General features: G+C 43.2%; 2 protein-coding genes across 2 annotated transcripts in view; both read right to left on the bottom strand.

Moving 5' to 3' along the window:
• Nucleotides 1-22,436, bottom strand: part of C14H19orf12 (chromosome 14 C19orf12 homolog) — a 59,148-nt gene that overhangs the window by 18,325 nt on the left and 18,387 nt on the right. The window lies entirely within an intron of this gene.
• Nucleotides 1,989-21,708, bottom strand: LOC138726441 (uncharacterized protein F13E9.13, mitochondrial-like). Its single transcript, XM_069868185.1, is given in 6 exon segments — nt 1,989-2,904; nt 7,988-8,034; nt 8,036-8,107; nt 10,185-10,335; nt 15,522-15,699; nt 21,568-21,708. Coding segments are annotated over 5 exon segments (618 nt in total). The 5' UTR covers nt 15,679-15,699; nt 21,568-21,708; the 3' UTR covers nt 1,989-2,713.

Here is a 22,436-nt window from a genome sequence, read left to right as displayed (position 1 = left end):
GATGCTCACTGCTGCTAGACAAACACTTTCGGCACAAAGAGTTGGTGATCAGTCACATTTCCAGGCTTTAAAATCAGCTTTCCTTTACTTCTGCTCCCTGAATTCTGCACTTACCATTCACATGTAACAATACAGACGCAACTTATGGCCTTTTGGTACCGTAAGTATTAAACAGCAGCGTGTTAAACAAAATCCTGGCAGTGCAATTGCTGTCTGCAGCATTCATCGCACGTTGCGAGTGTTACCCCAGCTCATTTGGGTTTCTGCCCTACAAAGAGCCCTGCGTATGACGCTGCTTCCTTTAGCCCTTGCATAAAGCACTGAAGGAGCTCTCACCCCTTTTGTTCAGATGAAAACTCATTCAAGTCCCACTCACTTCAGAGTTTTTAGGATGTGGGTCAGTAGAAAACAACTGCAGGAACATCCACGTAACACATTTTCACACTCATGGCAATGACTTTTGGCAACCGTAATCAGTTTGTTTACACAAGAGTTATCATCCCTGAACAACCCTGATCAGTGCATGGGTTGTAGTTTCAGCTGACTACTGGAAGACACTGACTCTTCTCACAGCACTAGAGCACCAGCCAGCGCTCATTACTTACATGTTGGCCTTTCTAGCTCACAGGTTTACTGAAAAAAAACTCTCCATCGTCACTAAATCTTCCGTGTGATGTATGGAGAGGTATGAAACCTGTGACAGGCCTGAAAACAGTCCTAAATGCACAAAGGTGAAAAACATGTCCTGCTTTAAGCACACTGATATTACTGCTACCTAAATTTGTTCTTTATTTAATGTAGTGTTTTCACGATAAAGAGGACATAAGATGGAACTCATTATCCAGATTGTGAACTTAAAAACTAAACCAGATCAATGCTTTACCTGGTAAATACACAGTGGATGAACAGGGCTGTGAAGACAGATTTAGAAAGCATCTTCGCTTTCTCAAATAATTCTACCCTTCCTATATCAGCAGCCTGAGATGCAAGGAAGGAGGACGATCACCTAAATTTTCCTCTCCACACCCTGAGAATGGCTCGTTCAAGGCTGGGTTTGCCTTCAGCTAGAAGCAGTTTCCCGAACCCTGCAAGGCCCATGGACACTCCCGCTGGCACAAGAGAAACGGTGGGGACAAGTGGTTAGGACAGAACTGTTGGTTTGGATGGAAGTGCAAGCACATGACAGATTAAAGGCCTGTGTAAATGTGGACCTTGCTAAAGCAGCGCCAGTCACAATGCATACACTTGAATTGATTTCTGTGCACTGAAACTTTGCCAGGGCATATTTAGGAGGAAAGGGGAGAACAGCATAAGAATGCCAGGGTTGTCACAGGGTCTAAAGAATCTCTTTTCCAGGACGTCAGCAAGCAAGGGGATCTCACTGCTTCTGATAGGAGCCATGTGAGAGACAAACAGGTCCAGAAAAACAGAATGCGAGAAGACTTTACCTCATACTGTGACGTTCTGGAATCGCCACTGTGTTAATGGAACTAAATTTCTTGAAACTCTTTGCCTTTGGAAGGAGGATGCATCTTTTGTTCAGAGAAGCAGAGGCGTTCTGCTAGCTGACACAACAAATGTGTTCGTGTATGCGCTTTGATACCTACAACACTGCTTTCATCAGCACCAGCAGAAGCCTGACGCGTGGATGTCAAGGAAAGAGATCCCTGAGGACAAACTCAGCTCCCAGTCCCATGGAATGAAAACATGTGCCCACATTTTATACAGCCATGACATAATGGGTGTTCTTTGGGTTCTTTTAAACTTCCTTAGAGCTAAATATCAAATTCAAGAGGAACCTCTTGCAATACACACAGCGAGACTGTCATATATTCCCTCTACATTTTACAGAAGAAGTGAAAGTCTGTGTTTACCTGTCAGCTTTGGTAGGAAGGTTTCCAACATAATTGCACCTTGTGTGAAGGAACCTGGCAGTTTCTAACAGCACTAACACTAGTCTGGAGAGGTATAGGGCTGTAGAAGCATGCTGAAAAATAACAATAAACCTTTTTTAAAATTCCCAATTTCTCAAAAACATTTTGACCACATTCCATCTCTACTTAAAATGTAATTAAATATTTACATTTATTCTCTAATAAGTATTGTAAGTAAATCAATTTCCCAATTATCTTAAACTTTTGTTGGGTATGCAATTACTACATTTTTGTAATAAATGCACAATTCTAATGAAAAAATAATGATCTTGAACTTTAATAGAGCCCTTCATTTGAGGAGATGAAAGTGCTGTACACTCATTCATTTATTATGTCTTACAACCCCCGTGTGATGTAGGTACTATTATCATCATTTTACAGATGGGAAGACTGAAAGGCTAATTAACTCGTCCAATTTACAATACTCTTAGCTGTAAATTTAGGGCATCCTATTGTACTTAGAGGCAAAGCAAAACTCATCTCACCTGTGATGAATATTTACTTCAAATTCTTAAACTCCATAAGCATTTTACTTATAGGAGAGAACCTGTTACGCGGCCTTCGGCGACCTGGCTTTGCACTGGCGATGGCTTTGAGAGCCACAGAAATGCGCTGCCCACAAACAAACATCAGAGGACCAGTTTTTTGTGCAGCATCACTGTGTTTCCCAGCTGGTTCTGGAGATGTTGTGCGTGTTCAGTTAATGTTATCAGCCACACAAGCTCACACTTGTGTTTCAATTCTGCACTTACACACACAAATCCTGCTTGCTGACGAACTCATTCCCGCAGTTTACTTATGTGTTCCATAAATCTCTTTACTTGGTCAGGATCAACGCTATTTGCCCAATAACCTCCCTTCTTGAAACACGAACCAATTATTAGAGCGTCTGTGTCCAAGTAATGCCTTACGTTCTCCAGCGTCACTCCAGAGCCAACCAGCACAGGAATCTTCACAGTATGTTTGACCTCTGAAGAGAAGGGAACCAAAACCGGAGTTAAGTCCCATCTTTGAAACTCTTATCCAGACCTAATTTGCATACTTTTTAAACAATAAAGAAAAGTGAGTATTGAAAAACTCATGATCATGGTATTTCTTACTTCTACAACAGAGTGAAACAACTTCTCTAGAAAAACCACCCTCTGCTCTGAACAGCCGTGAAGAGCAACCTTATGTCATTTAACTGTGCATTCTGCCATTGTATGAAATGCTGCAGGAAATATTCCCGGCCACAGACCAGAGGATGTTTTCAGTGCTATGAGAGATATGAAGGTTGGGTCTGGGTACTATACCTCTGCTCCTCTTTATTCCCATGGAACAATATTTAAGCCCAATTAAGCTGAAGCGGCTGGCAGAGAATGTACTGCATTTCACTCTATTCCCTTATAAATTCATTTTGATTCCACATCCCTGGTAAGAAGAGATGCCAGCTGCAGGAGGCACTTTGCGCAGTAGGACCAGACCCTTTTACCTACTGTGACTGTTAGCATCGTGCTCAGAGGCTCCATTGTGCCTGACACCCCATAAACACACAGAAAGGAGCTCTCCTTTACTGCTCTGCTGCATAGCACCCAGTGGGGATCCAGGCAAAGCAGGTCCATGGCAGCGACGAAGGATTTACTGATGCTGGAGTGACTCCCAGTTCAAAAATTACCCAGCATCCTTCTCATCCTTTCATTTTCAACTGGCCAACCTAAGAGTCACTCACAGGGCTGTATGCTTCATCCCTTACTTAAAGAAATGTTGTGAGGCATTATTTCTGACATTTAAAAGCATATAAATTGCTTTAATTGGCAATAAGCTGAGGTAAGATGGTTAGAGACGCAGTTACAAGGGAAAGCACATATGCAACACGGAAAAGTCTTCTTTAAAACACTGTTTATTTAAACAAAGTTCCATCAGAAGCCTAACTTATTAATTATGCTTCAGGGAAGACTAATTATTTATTGCCTTCCTACTTCACCAAAGAAAGGGGATCAATTAAAATACTCATGGATCTCTTTTTAGGTCACAGGCCCTAACATTTTTCCATCTAGGAATAATAACTCCTTCTTACAAGCATTTTAACAAAAAATAAAACCACTCCACATGGTCCTTATTGAAAATTTTAAGCAAATCAGATGGATCATGCATATATGATTAAAACCATCATTATTTCTATGCATATTTTATATCCTTATAGTCATCCTGCTCACAGCAACAAAACAATTCATTTTTAGTTATTTTCAGCATTACTACTGAAATCCTGTTCTAGAAAAAAAAATAATTTTATTTATATAGTAACTACATGCTCTTAGGAATTTCATATCTGCTTTATGTAGATACCGGTGCACAACCGAGGTGCTACAAGTGACTACCTGTGAATTTGTGCAACTGTACTTCACTGTATTCCCAGAAGAACAGCGTCCTGAGTCAATATTAGTTTTTACGACAAGTGCATAAGGCACATTAGCAGGTAGTTGTTTTATAATTATTTCACAGCAGCAGGAAAAACAGAAAGCCAAACAATTAAACGGAGCTTGATCACATGGTGTAAGCCAACAGCTCAGCCCTAGCAGGCAACGAGTGAAAACCAACGAAACTTGGGACGGCTGTGAAACTATAAAAACCCCCAACGCTTCCCTAAGTGGCAAGGTGTCCAGCTCCTGCTGCCCTGTGTGTGTGACACATGGAGCTCACACACCTCTCCTGCGCTGGAGATTTATTCGGATTCATGACGCGAGGACCGGCAATGGGAGCGCTCTGTCTGCCACGAGCCTGGGTACCTATTTAAGTATGCTACAGATGCCACTCTTCAGCATTTCTGAGCACATCAAGGTCTCTAGTTGATTAGTTGAAGGTGATTAGTCTATTGGCTGCGTTAATACAAATTCTAACTTGTAAAGAAAATAAAGCAACAGCAGTGCCTTTTGCCTTTTGCATGGCAAGGCTCAGCCACTGTCAGATGTCTCTAAACGCAACACTTTGCTTTCACTCTCTTGGCTTTCTCCTTCTGATGATTTCTTTTTTGACACAGAGAAAAGGAGACAGTTTTGTGCCATCACAGTCAGAAGATGCTGAAGTTGGCACAGCTTGCGCATCTCCGTTTCAGTGGCCGTTACTGGAGGGCACTGTGCTCCTCCCCGTGGCAGCCCCTCTGCAGCCGCTGCTCTGACACCAGATCAAGCAGTGCCTGGTTGCAAAGCACAAGGAGAGCGTTTCAACTACGGTATGCACAAGTTACAGCAAGTAAAGGCCAAATGCTCCTGGCTTGAAAACAATGGTGAAGACCAGTGCAAAAATAAGTGCCCTGTGCCAATAACTTGCTCAGCTGCTCTCCAACGCTTTTTTCAAATGCAGGGATCACCGTACCGTACACGGCCCTGTGTGTAGCACATTGTAGTTTTTAATTCAAAAGCTTTTTTCTTTGTCATTAAGTCTAGGGCTTTTAAAAAGTACTGATCAGAGACTCGCATCTCCCGTTCATCTCTGAGAACACTGTGAAGGCAGTGGTTTCTTTTGAGGCCCTTTTTCTGAAAAGTAACGAAGCAGGCAATGGTCACAGCAGCTGCCGGGTTTCCTGATGTAAACCACCTTCCACTGGTCACTTGCCTGGGGCCGTTTGCTTTGTCTGCACAGACAACTAAGCAGTCACTACACAGAGCTTCAGTCACTTAACACACAGCCTGGATGCGCAGCAGGTATTGCAGCAGTTCTATACAAAGGGAAAACCTGCTTGAAACCCTCCAATCACACAATGTTCCACAATGCAGCAAATTGGAAAAAACTTCTACAACCTCTTAAATGAAAACACGGTAGGGAGGGTTGGAACTAGATGATCTTTAAGGTCCCTAACTATTCTATGATTCTATAGTTTACTAAGTAAACTAATTGTAATTCAAAATGCTCAACTACAATTCCTGCTCCTGAATAACCCGCAGTCTGATTTTTAGACCTTGTGCTCCATCGGCTCCTGGTACGCCCAGAGTGCCAGAGCTGCCAGCGCTGCGAGGAGCGATGCGGATGGCAGGCAGTGACCCAAACTACAGACAAAGCCTCGCTGAACGCAGTTCCCTGGCCCGGCAGGGAAACACTCGTTTCCCACACCCCATCACAAATCAGCCAATTTAATGCAACAACACAAAGGCAAACCCACTTCTCCGTTACTGCACAACAATGCTGAGAGAGAGAGACGTGACAAAGACCTCAGCTGTCTCTTGGTTGTGCTTTCAAGAGCTGTTGTGGTGTGATGAAAGGTGCTCAGCTGCGTGTGTCGTTGTAACAGCGCTGCCAGGGCTGCACAAAGTTGTGACACGCAATATCTCTCTGACATCAACACCAGCTTTAGAGCCTGTAGATCTGATTCCATTTAAGCATCTTGCTGACATAGGTATGCCTAATTTTTCATTTCCTCATATCCTGGAATATTCATTTTTAAGTTATTCCATTAACTGCTTTAGGCCAGTAGCCTCCTCATGAGAGGGCCTGCTATCACCCAAACCGCTGTGACCTAAGCAAAACAAAGCCCTGATTCCCCGACTCTTGCTTTCATAGCACAAACCTAAACACAAAATTAATGTGTGTACTTCACTACAGCTGCCAACTCTGATTCATTTTGTTCTTTCGACCCAGAAAGAGAACAAGACAGAGACTGGCATGTTTGCTCAGATGAAAGAAAAACAGAAGTCACGGTGCTGTCTGGCTGGAATCCTGCGATAAAAACCTATGGGCTTAGGGGTCAGGTTTTGCTCTCTGATGCAGGAAATCAAAGAAGGCTGCATGTGTATATGTGAGAGCAGAATTTAACCTGGGATTTTGCCCCAAGACTTAGCAAATCCTTTTTTTTAAACTATTTGATCTGCATTAAGAGTGATGGGGACATTAATGGCAGGCAGGGATGGAGGACTAGAGTCTCTAAGATGTGCCTGGCTTCCAGGGGCATCTGTTCCATGGATAATTTCTAGCTCACTGTACCAAAACACCCAAGTAATTCAAGAGTTAAGCCTTCACACCAAATCATAATTTTCTTTTTAACATTAGTGATTGAAGTGTGGTCATTTATAACCTATTGTTTGGCAAAAAGTTAAATACGTATGAAATAAGAATCCATTTTAATAAGTTAAACATTCATTTTACATACAGTTAAGCTTGTATGATACAGATAAATTCCTGAAAACACAGAATGATTTCCTGTTACTTCAGAAGCTGTTTGAGGTCCAGGTTTCTATGGCAAGTAGAGTATGGTTTTCACCCCATTACACTAGCATAAGTCGAATACAATACCCTCCCCATTGAAACTTCTGTTTCTGTAGTGAGCCTCCCAAATTCAAGCCACTAATCTAAATTAAACTCCTCCCTGATAGAACCTGAATTCTGGCATGGGAGCAATCTAGTTTCATGACAGCAGCCCAAACCTAGACCAATATAAAAAGAGGAAAAAATCCTATAACGCTTTTGCAAAGGTCAGAACTCACAGGTCAAATGATTCTTCCCTTGATAAAGTGGCCACATCATTTAGAAAGATATTACATTAAAATAATTTTTATTTACCAATGAACTTGTCTAAGCAGTATTTTCTCTGGTATTACTGTTTGGAATATCACCTTCTACGAATTCCCCTTTTCTGGCAGGAATTCCATATTCATTGCGAAAGATAAAAATGCTTAACTCTTCAATGGAGATTTCTAATTAGTCGGTTTTCTAATAATGCTATAGAGTAGCTTTTTCTTATATTAAGATTTCTTAGAAATGGAACACTTGGGGTTTTTTTTTTACATAATTTTACAGACATTCTAACATGTTTTTCATCGAAGCCTCAGTATCGTTCAGTGCCATACAAGCTTGAAATAATTTTCATTTTTGTCCCGCCAAATTGTTCTTTAGGCACACATGGAGCCAGTCCAAAGGGCACCTCAGTCACATCAGTTCTTGTGTACCAGATCAACCCTTACAGTGAGAGCTTCTTTTCCTCCCTCTTTTTCCCTTAAGGAACAGCAGGTATATGGATTTCTGTCCACATCAACCCAGAAGCTCATTCCCTGCCTGTTCTCCACCCTCTGTGTGACAGCTCTCACCTTTCAGCTGCTGGGGGTCAGCGGGCAATCCGGTCGCTGTGCTGGTGAACCACCCAGTCAGCCAGGAAGAACTCTGCTGCCGCCTCGGCCACGCTGACGTCTGCCGTCAGCGTGCAAGCACTGCAAACAGCAGGAATGGTTACTGTCGACACACACATTTGTTATCCATCTTGTGGAATGTTTAGACTGCATTTCTTCAGCCTCCCCGCTGTCAGAACTGCCAAAGGCAGTGACAGAGGAGAATTGTCCTGTTTTAAAATGGGAACGGAAACTGCAATACAAACGAGAGGAAAAAACCCAGCCTTTTCCACCAGGGAGCAATAACTGATCGGTCTGTTGCTCTGGATCTCTTGTCTCCAAGGAGTGATTGCTAAGAGTGAACAACCAAGTGTCAGCTGAGGCAGCTGCTTACATGTTGAGCACCTGCACGAGAACAGGCAGCGCACCAACTTCAAGTGGGAGTTATGGATGTGCAGTCATTCAGAAATCAGATTCTGTTGCCCAGAACAGAATCCACACCCTCCACTTCACAAAGTCCAGCTAAGAGAAAGTAGTTACCACCTGTGATATAATCACAGGAATCATCTTACACAGCAGTTACAAACACATCAGTTACCTGCAACCTAGCTTCCAACAGCGGTCGTCGATACCTGGGGGATGCACTTGGCTGAAACCCACAGCAACAGCAGCTTGTAAATGAAATGGTTCTAAACTTTGAGAGACTTCCAGCCACTGCTGGTGCAACGCCTGACTTTGTTGTTTCTCTGTTTCCACGTAAACAGAAACAGTGGCTATTGCCAACATGCAGCACTGATGAGTGGGGATGGAACCAGCCTGTTTCCTGGCTCAGCCTGGAAGGACAACGCTCTGCAGGAGGCCGGGCTCTGACCTCTTCAGAGGCAGCGTGTGTACAGTGAGCTCTGCTCCTGGTGATGGATTCAAAGCAAGTACACTAACTCCTCTCTGCTGAGGTACCTAACACATGGAACGAGGTTGAAATGGGGCTTAAGAGTAGCAGGCACCCTACAACCAGGACACGTAGGGCAGCTGTAACACAGCAAGGAGGCTACAAAACCAGTTTTTCCCCATCTAAAGAACGGGAGGCCAGCAGCTCTTAGCAGCAGGTATATTTTTCAACATTAAAAACACAACCAACAAGTCCTTTAACAATTCGTTCTCAGCTTATGAATCTGTCTGAAACCTCTTTTCCTTTCTTAAAATGAAAGCCCTTTGAATAGGCCGTATAATCTAAATATCAATGCATCAGCTGACAAAACAAAGAGAAAATCACATGATGCAATCAATTTTTTACCAAAAAAGTCTAATGCAATGCATTTTCATTTATATGTACACATACACACATATATAAATAAAGAAATCATGATTAAGAAATTGCTCTGAAAGGACCTTAAAAGCTTAATTTGATCATGCTGCACTGTTTCCTTTCTGTTCTTATATTTATTACCTGTTTATTAGGTATTTAAGATCTTCCAAACTTGGTTGTTCTCATGATTGACCCATATTACATGCCAACATTTTAATTAGGTTATTTAGCATGTATAATACATAACACATGAGCAGTTATTCTGGGGAAAAAAAACCCAAAGAGTGACATCTAAATAGGTGAGAGCACCAAGTGACAGGCAGGGTAAAGTATCAGCAGAAAAGAAAATGGGTTCACCTGTCAGAAGTTTCTTCTGTTTGATAATCGCAGAACGTAATCCATACACAGACAGCACTGATTTAAGTAGAAGAAACCAAGTGTTATTGACAGGAATAAAAGAGAACATTTTTTTTAAAATGCCAAAATATTATGATTTGGATGCTTTTATCAGCTTGCATAACTAAAACTAACTGTGCATGCCCTGCCTCCAGAAGCAATATTTCTTAAACATAATAGGTATATACACCAGTACACACAATCTCACCTAATACCAAAACTTTTACAGTCTGCATTTATAAATCCTGAAGGTTAAACAACTGCAGCCTTCACAGATGCAGCAACCTGCAGCTTACAGGTGCAAATTAATTTTCAAACATATCCCCTAATAACACCGCAAGACCTTGCTGGAACAATAAAGCTCTCCCCACATCACTGGCTTTCCTGACACTTACTAGGCATGAAATAAAAGAAAATGGAGAAAAACATACGATAATTATTACATTCATAGTTATAGAAAATATTGCTTTTGTTTACCTATGTTTCTTTTCAATATCAGCAAAAATCTGAATGCTTTCTGCTCCAACTTGCTTTCGGTATCATAGCAGGTTCTCTGTGCAGGCTTTTATGATTTCTTCATCAGCAACACGAGAAAACACAAACCTTTCTGCCCAGATAAAGTCAAGACCTGAAAAAAAAAAAAAAGAAATACTGAAGCCAAACAAAGCCCCAGCTTCCTGCCCCTTTTATTTGATCCCAACACAAGTTGTTCCTTGTGCTCTAGTACTAACAACCTTGCTTTTACAGATATTTAAGGTTTATGTTCTTCATTTTCACCCATTTTCTCTCTGACTTGTCCCTTCCATCTTGCCCCTTCCCATTCCCTTCTCTCCCATGGAGCCCGCCAGCTTTGCCCCCATCCCATGGCTCCCTTTGTTTCTCGTTCCCTATCACTTTGCTCCACGTGGCCCAGAACGGGCGGCTGCAGACCCTGCCCTGCCTCTTGCCACTGGGCACGACCCGACAGAGGAGCAGGCAGGTCAAACTCAGCTCCTTTGTCCAAACGACGTGCCCTCTCTCCTCTCTCCACAAAGGGTGATTATCTTGGATCTCTCCCCTCTCCAGATACCCCTTCACTGCATTACTTCTTTCCCAGCATCTGCTCCCCTGTTAAATATGCCAGAATTTGGCCATCAGGTCAAAAAGCACCAAGGACATGGACACAGCCAGAGGAATACCATTGAGTTCTCGTTCTTTAGGAAACAAGGCAGGAAAACACAGCCTGCAGCACATTCTATACAACTCATTTGACTCCACCTGAATGCAGCTTGTGTTTTCTACACAGCACCGCATCAACAAATTCCTTCTAGAGCTGAAGGTACAAAAAGAAAAGGTTTGGGAAGAGTGAAACAGCAATTCTGCCACATCTTAGCACAGAGTTTCCACCATATTCATCCATTTTTTGTACCAGGAAGGTCTTGTGGGATGGAAACTAAGAGTAATATTATGAACAGCAAGGACTTCACTCAAGCTTCATCTACAAGAAGCCTGATCCAGTGGGAGATGTCCTTCCAAACCAAACCATTCTGTGATTCTGTGACCTACTCTCAGGGGTGCCCTACACTGCCTTGTGGTGAAATACTGAAGCCTTGGGCCATGGTGGAGTAAGCCCACAGCTGTGAAGCACAAGACTGAATTCCGACTCTGACCATGTTCCCTCTTTTCTCCAGCCTTGCAGTTTGTCTTACCTGTCACATCACAGACATGCAAATGCTCTGCACTCATCCTGTGCAGCTTTTACTCTTCTTCCAGTTTGCTCTTGAGGTGTCTTCCAGGCCCATCTCAAGCTCTGCTGCCGTTCCAGCTTTAGAGCCAGCTGCACGTTTAATGAGAGGTGACATCACAGCCGAGAAACCAACAGCTGTGAAAGCAGCGATCAGGGATACAATCCCACCCACTAGAGAGCAGCTTAGGCAACAGGGGCCTCAACTCAACACATTTCAACTATAACATAACCAATCTTTAAATTCTATTTACCATTTGACGAAGTGACTGTTTATTTCAAAATTCCTGTTTCATTCCAGAAGCCCTGAAGTTGCAGAAAGAGCAACTCACGCCTGACAGAGGAGCCTGTATTGCTTAGCAACACAGACCCGGCTAACAGGAACATCGCAGATGGATGTCTAATCAAATCTAAGCTGTCCTCTTCCTGAAGACCAGGGGGTGAAAAGCACAGCGTATTCTCAGGATCCAAAGACGAGTGTGCCACAAACAGGTTTACAGGTGCAGGTAGGCACTGGGTAATAAATAGAGCAAGACTTCTGCACTGAGGAACAAAAGCTATGGGTTCTACTGAAATCACCCAAGCTTATAGCACAATTCAGAGTTAAATGAGGAAAAAACACTTCTCCTCCAATCGAACTATTGAGGAATTACATTTTTATAGCAACCACAATGTCTAACTCAGGACAGGGGCCCTTCACCGAGTAACTTCATTTCTTGAAGTCACTGCTCATACATTGTTTGTTGATGCTTGTTTCGTGTTTCCTCAACCTAATAATTTAACTTTGTGCTAAGCATTAGACCTGCACTTACTGTTCTTTGTCTGACAACGCTGCACTCTGGCTGGGTTATCAGGGGCTATGAAAATATAAATTTTAACCAACTGCAGGCACCAAATCATTACCCTTCTCTTTTATGAAGCCATAATCAGATTTCGCTAATGAATTAATTTTTACGCTCACAAAATTGTGAGCAGGTTACTATTGCTTACTTGAAGATTTAGCAAGTTGAAAATAGCCATTGAATACTTAATAGGCAGGCCCCCTCACATAGCATCCTGGACTGTAGCAAGCAAATTCCTGCAGAGGATCTCTCTGCTGGTGGGCAAGGGAGAGGAACGCTCTCTGAGAGCAATGCTGTATTTATTAAGGAGATGGAGATATCCGGGTACCTGGGATACTTTCTGATGTGAATTCTCTCTTAATCAGCTACCAACTGTGTCATTATCATTGATGAGGACTAATTCAGAAATGGGATTTCAGTAACGTGATCCTTAAAGGAAAAGGGCAGTTTCACAGATGAGATGATTATTTTACATCCCTTCTAACTGAATGATTCTATCCTAAATTTATGAGATGAAAGAAGAGAAGTTCAAGACCCGAGCCTTGATCCACAGGCTCACCCAGGCGCAGGGACGCCGCACTCCACAGCAGACCTTGCTCCCAGGCACCAGACTGAAGCTCTGGCCAGAACGGCAGAGCATAACCCACCTCTGGCCCATGTGCCTGGGTTTATCCACCCCATGGAGGCAGGACACAGCAGGGAAGGGTACCTGGAATATCAAAAGGTCGTTCCGTGCGTCGCTGCAAAGATACAGCTCTGGGGGCTGCTCTGTGCCTCAAGGATCAGCAGATGGCCGGGCCAATACACCATAATGTTTCCCGATATCCTTCTTCTCACCATTAAAGTTGTCTCCTTTACATTAGTGATGGGCCAGTTACTTCTGTCTCCTCAATCACCGCCACATGTTGGTAAAGGAGAGCGTGCAGAACGTGAAATAACAAAGGGAGCACCACCAGCACATACTCCCTGTATTGCAAACGCTCTGCCTCGACTACAGTGATCGATCAGAGCCAAGCAGAACATCTCGCTAACTCACAGACAAGCACAAACGGCAGCTGAGGGCTTTGGGGCAATCCCTCTAGACACCATATTCCCTTCTAATATGAGTTGTGCTTTGTAATTAGCAAGCACTGCCCCACACCTTTGCTGAAGCACCCAGCACAAACACTTTTGCTGGCAGCCCTTCCTGCATCTGCCTATGTGAATAAATAAACATTTCCTAAAGAACCAAAATCAATTCAAACAATTCTCAGCTGCCTCATCCCCTGGTTTATTACTGACAGTGGCAGATTTATCCAATACCTTCTCAATTACTAGGGAAATTCAGAAACCTCATCTGTTGCTGTTTAGCTACCCACAACATGTTTATTAGGACAGCCACACGTTGCTGATGGTGAGCTCTTTCCAGGAACTCTGTAAATCTGCTGATTTTTTCCTTCTTCATGAAATAAAATTACCACCTTCACCTACAGACCACTTACAGTTTCCCTTTGCAGTTCTCTTCAGAACAGTTACTTCTACCAAAGATAAGAGTTTCCACAGGGAAAAATGAATGACTGCAGAGCAGCAGGGGGCACTACACAGGCTTTTTAGCCAAAACACCCTCGGCAAGTATTTTTTTGCAGTGAAAGCATACAGGGCTTGCTTTATTAACAGCCACCTATTAAAACTGTATTGACATTAAAGTCACTACGAAGTTGGTACTGAAACGCTACTCAAAGATTTGCTGCCTACAAAGGAGCACTTGCTTTACTATGGCTTTGCTTTAAATGGTTTTCTTTTATTTTCACTTTCCTGTTCACTGAACCCGAGACCCTCCTTTTAGAGCGGTACAATGAAATGCATGAAGTGCAGGCCTTTCCTCACTGGCGCTCTCTGGTTACAGAACAAATAGTGCAAAACAGCAGCAGCAAAACCCAAGCCCTCCAGGAATCCTCTCCTTCATTAATAATTGCTGAGAAGTAAGAGAAATACATTGTTCTCAGGCTATATCCCTTATTTAGTGATCAAATTTGCTCCTGAAAGGGTGCATAACTCACTAATGGTTTGACTACTGCTTTTGAAAATCAGATGTGTGAATATTTTTGCAAATGCCTATGTCCTCCTGTACGCTACATGCATACAATCCCTGAAAACTGAAACTGCATTCTGCTAGCATTTTTATTTTAGGCTTTCACGCAGGTTCTACTGCAGCAATAAACTTAGGTCTTGTCAGTTCATCAAGTAGCTGGATACCTTGAAAGTGTCAGCCTCTGATTTGAAAGCACTCAAACCAAATCCAAGTTTAAAAGACAGCTACTAACCAGAATTCCACCAAGAATAAAGGAATTTAAGACTTTTAGAACATATTAAACATAAGTAAAACTGCCACTGCAGATAAGTTAGCTTACATTATTTTACCTGAAGTATGATTTTCAGTTAACACCAGTATCTTATAATTTTGCATTCTTACAAAGTTCTGCCTGTTTATACAACCTGTACATTCAAAAATGTGCAACCTTTCTGTAATCACATCTGTAATTTAGGCAGAAACAGGCATTAACCCTCAATTTATGAAGTATTTAGGAAATACAAGCCTTCCAAATTAAACCAGCTTCCATCTTTAAATCATGGAATGTTACACATGAAGAACTAAAAATGCTTCAGCAAGCAGCAGGAGCAGAAAGGTTAGCAAGCCTAGGATTCATGCAATAAAGATAGATTAATTTATATTTAATTTCCCCAAATGCAATTTAATTTTAAGCAGCTTGGCTAGCTGTAAGCTCAATTTTTTGCTATTACATAAAAAGCTTCGTTCCATCCATTCATTAAAAAAGGCAATGAAAACTTAGTTTTAACGGATAACACGAGTAGCAACAACACATAATTAGATGCTGAAACAGGATGCTTAACCACAGTGGGTTAAATTGATCCTCAAATATAATTTAACTGAAGTAAATAGAGTTACACCAAAGGTGGCTTTTAGACATGAATAGGTTTAAACTAATCATTATATTGAGACAGGTTTCACCTACAAAGCCGTGGCAGCGGCCTTGGGATTTTGAGCTGCCTCCTACTGAAGCGCTGCACATGTATCATCTGTAACAATCATGCAAGCATCTTGCTCAAAATCTAATTTCTGCTTTTTCAGGGTACGCTGAGCTCTTCATGTCTCATTTTTCATGGTATCTATGTTAGTACAATGCCCAATTTGCAGAGAGTAAATGCCATAGCAAACACCAGTAATAACTGACGAGCCATTTCCATTACCTGCAGCAAGAGCAACTGCTACCGCCTCTTGGTTTGCGGCGCACAGGACCTGGACGCCCAGCACCAGGCTGGGGCAGCTCCGTCTCACCGCGGCGCTGATCGTCATCATGACTGTCACTTCAGGCCCAGGGCGCACTGTGCAAGGCAGATCGTGCATGTTTTCGACTATCAAGCTATCCTGTGGGGAGTATTACAAAGAAATACAGTTAAACTGGAAAGAAAGGAACTTCAACAACATGGCTGGTTTACCATTCTGCTGCGGTGCATTAAAAGACAGGGGAGTTTAAAGGTTTTCCTTCAAAGCAAGGATTATCTACAGTAAATTGTGTTGATGCATGCAGCCACTTATAAAAGTGCTTTCATCAACAGCATGGTATTTGCAAGGAAATCAGGAAGAGAAATAAATGTGATTTTAATTATACATTCATCAATTAGGTTTCCTTTGATCCACCCTAAAATGTGAACCATAGGCGAATGAGTTAAATCTTACACCTCATTAAAAGCAGTGGAGAGTCAAACTTCAATTATCCAAGTGGAATATTGGCTATTGAGTACATTTGGATAATGGAGGATTTAGAGATAATCAAGGCATTTTTCAGTTCAATTAATGTCAGAAAATAAGTGTTATTTTGGATAAATAAAGGAATTCTTGGTTTGACTGTTGCTGTGCCTAATACCATAGTGTCTGCTATCAGATTCCTCCCACTCCAGAGTCAGGACGGGAAGATGTTGCTGTTTATTATCGACTGGATCTCTCACTCCACACGGACACACTCTCAGCAAATGATAGCGTGATGATAAAACACTCTGCTGATCTAATTTATACAATTTATTGAAAATCTTTGTACATTACTGGTGCCTTGCGCTTTTCCAATCACTGTACACTATGCACCAGAAAGTTTTCAACAACTGCAAATCCCATATAATTTTGTCAAGGACTAATAACAACAGTAAAAGTTCAGCCTTGAAACATATTTCAAGCCAGATGTTTTCATTTGCTGTGAGAATATTAAAAGAAGTCAGAAATTTCCCAGCTCCTTCAACCTAAAAATACAGAAAGTTTAATAGACAAATTATTAGTATAAATAGAACATAAATTCTGCTCTCTCCTGAGTTTTATCACACACCTTAATTCCTTAAAATGCTTTACATTTCAAAGATATTCTAACTGAACCAGAATAGAAAGAACATTTTTTTTGGAGGGGAAATACAACTAGGGATGAAACAAAGAAGTTTGGTTAATAATAACATAGAGAATGAGGAAAAGGGGAAATAAAGGAGGTTTTTTAAAAACTTTCATATGCAACGCTTCTTTAATCTTTGTGGCAGTGCAGCAGCCCTTTGGGCAGTAAAACACAAGGCAGTATATAAAATGCAGTCAGCATTTAATGGCTGCATTCCTGGCTAAGCCTCAGACATCATAAACGAACACCTAAGTGGGAGCACAGGGAAACAGAGAATGGCAATAATCTGGTGGAACGTGGTCAGTGCGAGCACACAACCCCCATGGCTCAGAGCACCAGCGTTGCCTTTACCGAACGACTTACGGCTGCATATTTAAACATGTAAAATACAAACTGCCCTAAAATCAGACAGACAGAAAAATCAGAAAAGTGATCCTGCATTATGTGTACCCAACATTAGCGCTACTTGGTGGCATTCATCAGCATCCTGAATAACAGAATTCTAGTCCAAGGAAACCTCAACTAGTGAAGGAAAACCAGATCTGACACCTAACCAAAATATCTGTCCTCAATTTTGTTTCCATGTCCAATCCAACGTATAATTTAACATCCACCCTTCTCTACCTGTGCCATACGACAAAGGTGACACGCCTGCCTCAGCAAACCCAGAGCATTCTTAGCAGTGAATAAAATCGCCACCTTTTCATTGGTTTCTCTGGAATGAGGTCAGGACTGTTCCAACAAACCTGAACCGACAAAATGGTCTTGTACCTCAGACACAACCACTGAATCCATTGTGGTGCCAACAGAGAGAGAAATCCTCAAGCCTTTTGCCCTCTGCACACACCCCGATGTTAGGTCGGTCCATGTGAGAATGTAGGAAAAGGATTACTATGGGACCATGCTATTCTAACCAAACAAACCCAGCTCAAAGAATACAATGAGCCCTCAAAACCAGGTAATCCTTTGAGGCCAAAAAACCTTGGTCCTTGGCTCAAGAATGCTCTGCTTGGCAGACATCACCAAAACCTGGATATCTGGGAAACGTCAAGCTTATCATAAGGGCAAGGAGCGTGGACCTGCAAACCAGAAGCTCCAGGCTTTCAGGCAAAGATCAACCTCAAAGGACACGCAGGAGGGAAGGCTTTGGGGAATGGGGCTTCGGATGCTTGGCCACACTAGGAGCCAGAAAAGCAGGGGAAAAGGCTGGCAGAATTCCACAGAAGCAGCACAGTGACATTGAGCTTTTGGTAGGCTGCCGTTACTTTGACAGCTTAGCATTTGCATAAAGCAAATTATTCCATTAGATACAATAATGGATTAATTCATGTTAAAAATTAATTAAAACCCCCAGCCATACTGCTGTGCATAAAAAGTATTTGATCGAATTCTAGTTCAAAATGCAGGCATGGGGAGGATCCCAGCATTTCTCTCTTCTGCCCTACACTTCCTACATTTGCTTTTCAGCAGCTGTCTGCCTGCGGCCTCAGGGTCCACTGTTACAATGAATATTTTTTGTATAACTTTAATAACGCGTTATTCTTTTGGTACCATCCAACAGACTATGTTCTTTCGCATATTATGTTTTGTTTAATTAAAAAAGAACAACATATGTTCTGCAATATAGAGCGCTGAATTACAGATGCATTGACTCAAAGCTTTCTTTCATATTTTTATATAAAACATAACACCACAGATTTCTGTGTTTACTGAATTGATATGTATATAAAACAGACTTCAGTGCTATCAGACAGCTAATTAAAATGGTGGAAAGAAAACAGTTATGCTGAATTAAAGTTCTTGGAACTTAAGCTTATAGTTCAGAAGTCTATGGGAAGAGCTACTGTATTACACCCTCCAAAGCGGAATTTGTTTGGATAGCATGAGATAAAAGTGTAGCAAATGCTTTTTGTGCTCCTTTTCCACTGAATATTAACATGATTTAAGTGTTGCTTATACATAATAGACTTATTTTTAGTAATTCGCAAACAATATATTTCCTTTTTACTTTGAACGACTTCCAAAGCACTACATATGTGCCAAGTGCCTCTTGTATCACAGTTAGCTACTGGAAAATAGGTCATTGAAATTGCTCTCTGATTATATAGAAAAATAATTTCCAAAGCTTTATTCCACTTATAGAAATGACCTCTTAAAACACTTCAGCTGCATGCACACATATTGCCACAGCAAAGCCTCAAATATAGCCACAACAGTAACAACTATCACACACGCTTTAACTCAGCACCCACCTAACCTTGCTCAGGTGCTCTTCTTTCTGGCTACAAAGTAAGATTCACCCATGCTGAGCAAAATGAATGCAAGCTAACTTGAATATATACATTTTGCGTTTTTCCTAAAACAGATACACACTGCAGGAATCACAATACCTCACAGCTCACTGCCTACAAAATCCCGCCTAGGAAACACACAAGTACAGAGCACATGCCTTTTTAGCACAGATGGCCTCCTAACTAAGCACTCACTTGTTTTCATTACTGTGCTCCATCACAAATATTTCATATTTATTATGTTAAGCTGCTACTGTGCCAGACAAGTCACCTTTTTCTGAATACACCAGGACTGAATTCCAAGTGTGATGCATACCGAGTGAGCAAGACCATATACTTTATTTTCAAATGTTAACCCAAATTCAAGCAGCAAGAGGATGGTTACCCATCTTCTTAAGAGCCACTCTCGGCTGCATTTAAGTTTCTACTCTTCTTCCACAAGAAAAAGGGACAGCTTAACTCTTCTCTCAGACTACTGAGGGGGACACCTAAATATGTTCCGGTTACAGAAGCAGGATAACTAGTCTGGAAGAGAGGTGCAAAAGCCAGGAAGCTCCTGATCATGAAAACTTGCACTTCTTGTAATGTACCAGGAAAAACTAAACTGCATTACAGAAAGTGTTAGGCATCCGTACTGATACTATGATTTATGGAACCTCTCCTGATTACCTTTGTCCTTTGTGGTGTTAATAAAGGATTTGTTTGTCTTATTGCTGTAACACTATTGCCTGCAGACCTAGGGAATGAAGACTGGTGTGGAAAGATTACTGACCTTCTGGTGACTTCTACAGGGAACAGACTACGCATAACTCAATGGCCTGAATTTGTCCAAATGTGTAGAGAAACGGCTGCACTCATCTGTCTGTCTGAGAGGTAGGTTTAAAAAACACATTTCAGTTCAGAGACTGCAATGCAGCAGCAGAGAAGGTAAACCAGATGGACCTGGGATAACAGTATCTACTACAATTGTTGAAAAGACAATAAAGTATAAAACCCAAATTAAAGTTCTGTGTTAGTTTCTCACTGCAGTTTTCTCACTGCTGCTAAAGGTTTGTGTGTAATGATAGGTACGGGAATGGGTAAACAAGCCCTGAAACCTGGGATAATGGCTTTAAGAGTTACAGATCATTTCTGTAACCACTTCCTCAAACACAGGAAGACCAAGACTAATACTTGCCCTTCTTTGGACAGAGATGAAATCACGTTATACCTCCTGCTAATACTGTAACTATAGAGACAAAACAAAGTCACTGTCCAGAATGCAGAGCTGCTGCATGCCTGCTCCTTCGACAGGTGTGACAGGAGTGACAGGAAGAAATCTGACACATTGTGTACCATGTGCAGTTAGGGATTATTCTAACCGGGAGGGCATCTTCCACGGGCTCATCTGGGCCATAGGCACTGAAGCCCACCTATGTAAACTTCACTCTCAACACTGTTGTTTCAACAACTCTGTTCTGACTCTCTCCTAATTTAGCCTTTTTAGTGCTCTGCCCATTACCTGCTTCGTGGCTTGTCTTGCATTTTGACTTTGGTCTTCTACATTTCAGACTAAGCTCTTACAGTCAATTTTTTTCAGTCTGTAAAGTACTCCTCTAGTTTATGCCATTAAAAAGATTTTGACTAGCTTGTTATTAAAGTTTTGCAGAAAACAGCAGCTCAGAGCAGTGACTGTTTTTTCATTTAAGACATTTTTAAACCCTAGACATTAGGACACCAGCTTACCACACCAGAAAACGTGCAAAATACTCCAGGCAGGTTGAAGAAAAAGCACCTCAACACCTGCAGACGAAGTGCAATGAAATGTTTAAAACATGTCTGACCTTTCAAAAGGACACACAGCCTGTTAAAATCTCCTGACCTATGAAGATCACCACACTACTTCAGATCCAACAGCAGTTCATTCAGCAGTACCTGCCTCTTATTGCCTCTGGCTGAGACCGTCCTTTTGGGCCTTCTCCTCTAGATGCAAAAAGCAGGTGTGCTTGCTGCTGGGGAACAGGATGGAAGGGTCAAAGAAGGCAGAAAAGGGCCTAAGTTTTCTTTATTCCCTGAATAGTCTATGCTGTTTTGGTACAAACACAAACGTGAGGCAGTCCTTCAGCCTAGAAGTGACACAGTTATGCAGTGCTGTGGCATTCCTCCACGACTTCATGAAACCAGCACTGCACAGTGCTAAAAATACAGCGTCTGCCTTGGCAGACTGGATGATGAAGCTGGATACACAGGTGCTGGCAGCCCCCTGCGTTGCAGTCAACTTCCCACCCGTTTGGGGGTTTTCCCCTATAATCGACTTGATTCTTAGAAACGGATGGCAATGCAGCTGGAACGGCATAGTTTGGATCCAAGCTTTTTCAATTGTTTTGATGCACACGATGTTTATTTCAGGGTTTGCAGCCTGCAAGGCTTGCTTGCTATGTTGAAACAAAAGATGTGGATTTAAACACCTTTCCAAAATGTGTAATTTAAAATGCTTTTGATGAATTACAGGTATGCTCAGACGCAAGTTTAAAATATCGGTTATGCGGAAGCAGCTTTATGTAAATGCTGCCACAGGAAGCCAAAACTTACAACTCCAGCATCCCTGTAAGCTTCTACCTCTTGACAAACGTTATCGATGATGTGGGTCAGTGGAAGAGAACCCCTTGGGGTCCCTGCTGGAATAACGCTGCTTACCCCAGGGCAGGTACCGGAGCGCCCGGGCAGGCTCGATCTCTCTGGAGAAGAAACACCAGATAGGTCAGAGGAGCTTCCAGTACGGAAAGGAGCTCCGGGAAAGCTGGTGAAGGGCTCTCGGTTAGCGAGTACTGGAATAGGATGAGAAGAAACCTGGAATAGGATGAGAAGAAACAGCTGAAAAAGGGGAGATTGAGATAAGATCTTAGAGACGTTTTGCTGATGGGGCGGGGAGGCGCTGCCCGGGCTGCCCCCTCCCCGGGGGGCCGAGAGCCCCGTGTCCCGTGGGAGGTGTCCCCGCCGCGGCGGGGCTGGGGCTGCACGGGCCGTGAGGCGCCTCCCCACCCAAACCAAACCGCCCCGCGGCGGGGCCCTGGGCCCGGCTTACCCGGCAGGCGGCCGCGCGGGGGACTGAGGCGGGGCGGGACTTTAACCGGGCCCGGCCCGGCCCCTCCCCTCACGGACCGCGCCCGCCCCGCCCGCCAGGCCCCGCCCGCCAGGCCCCGCCCGCCAGGCCCCGCCCGCCAGGCCCCGCCCGCCAGGCCCCGCCCGCCAGGCCCCGCCCGCCAGGCCCCGCCCGCCAGGCCCCGCCCGCCAGGCCCCGCCCGCCAGGCCCCGCCCGCCAGGCCCCGCCCGCCAGGCCCCGCCCGCCAGGCCCCGCCCGCCAGGCCCCGCCCGCCAGGCCCCGCCCGCCAGGCCCCGCCCGCCAGGCCCCGCCCGCCAGGCCCCGCCCCGCGCAGCCGCAGAACCTCGCGCCCCGCCCC

The sequence above is a fragment of the Phaenicophaeus curvirostris genome, chromosome 14 (assembly GCF_032191515.1).
Source record: "Phaenicophaeus curvirostris isolate KB17595 chromosome 14, BPBGC_Pcur_1.0, whole genome shotgun sequence".
NCBI lineage: Eukaryota > Metazoa > Chordata > Aves > Cuculiformes > Cuculidae > Phaenicophaeus > Phaenicophaeus curvirostris.
Note: the sequence above shows the minus strand (reverse complement) of the source record. Positions and strands in the feature narration are given on the sequence as shown.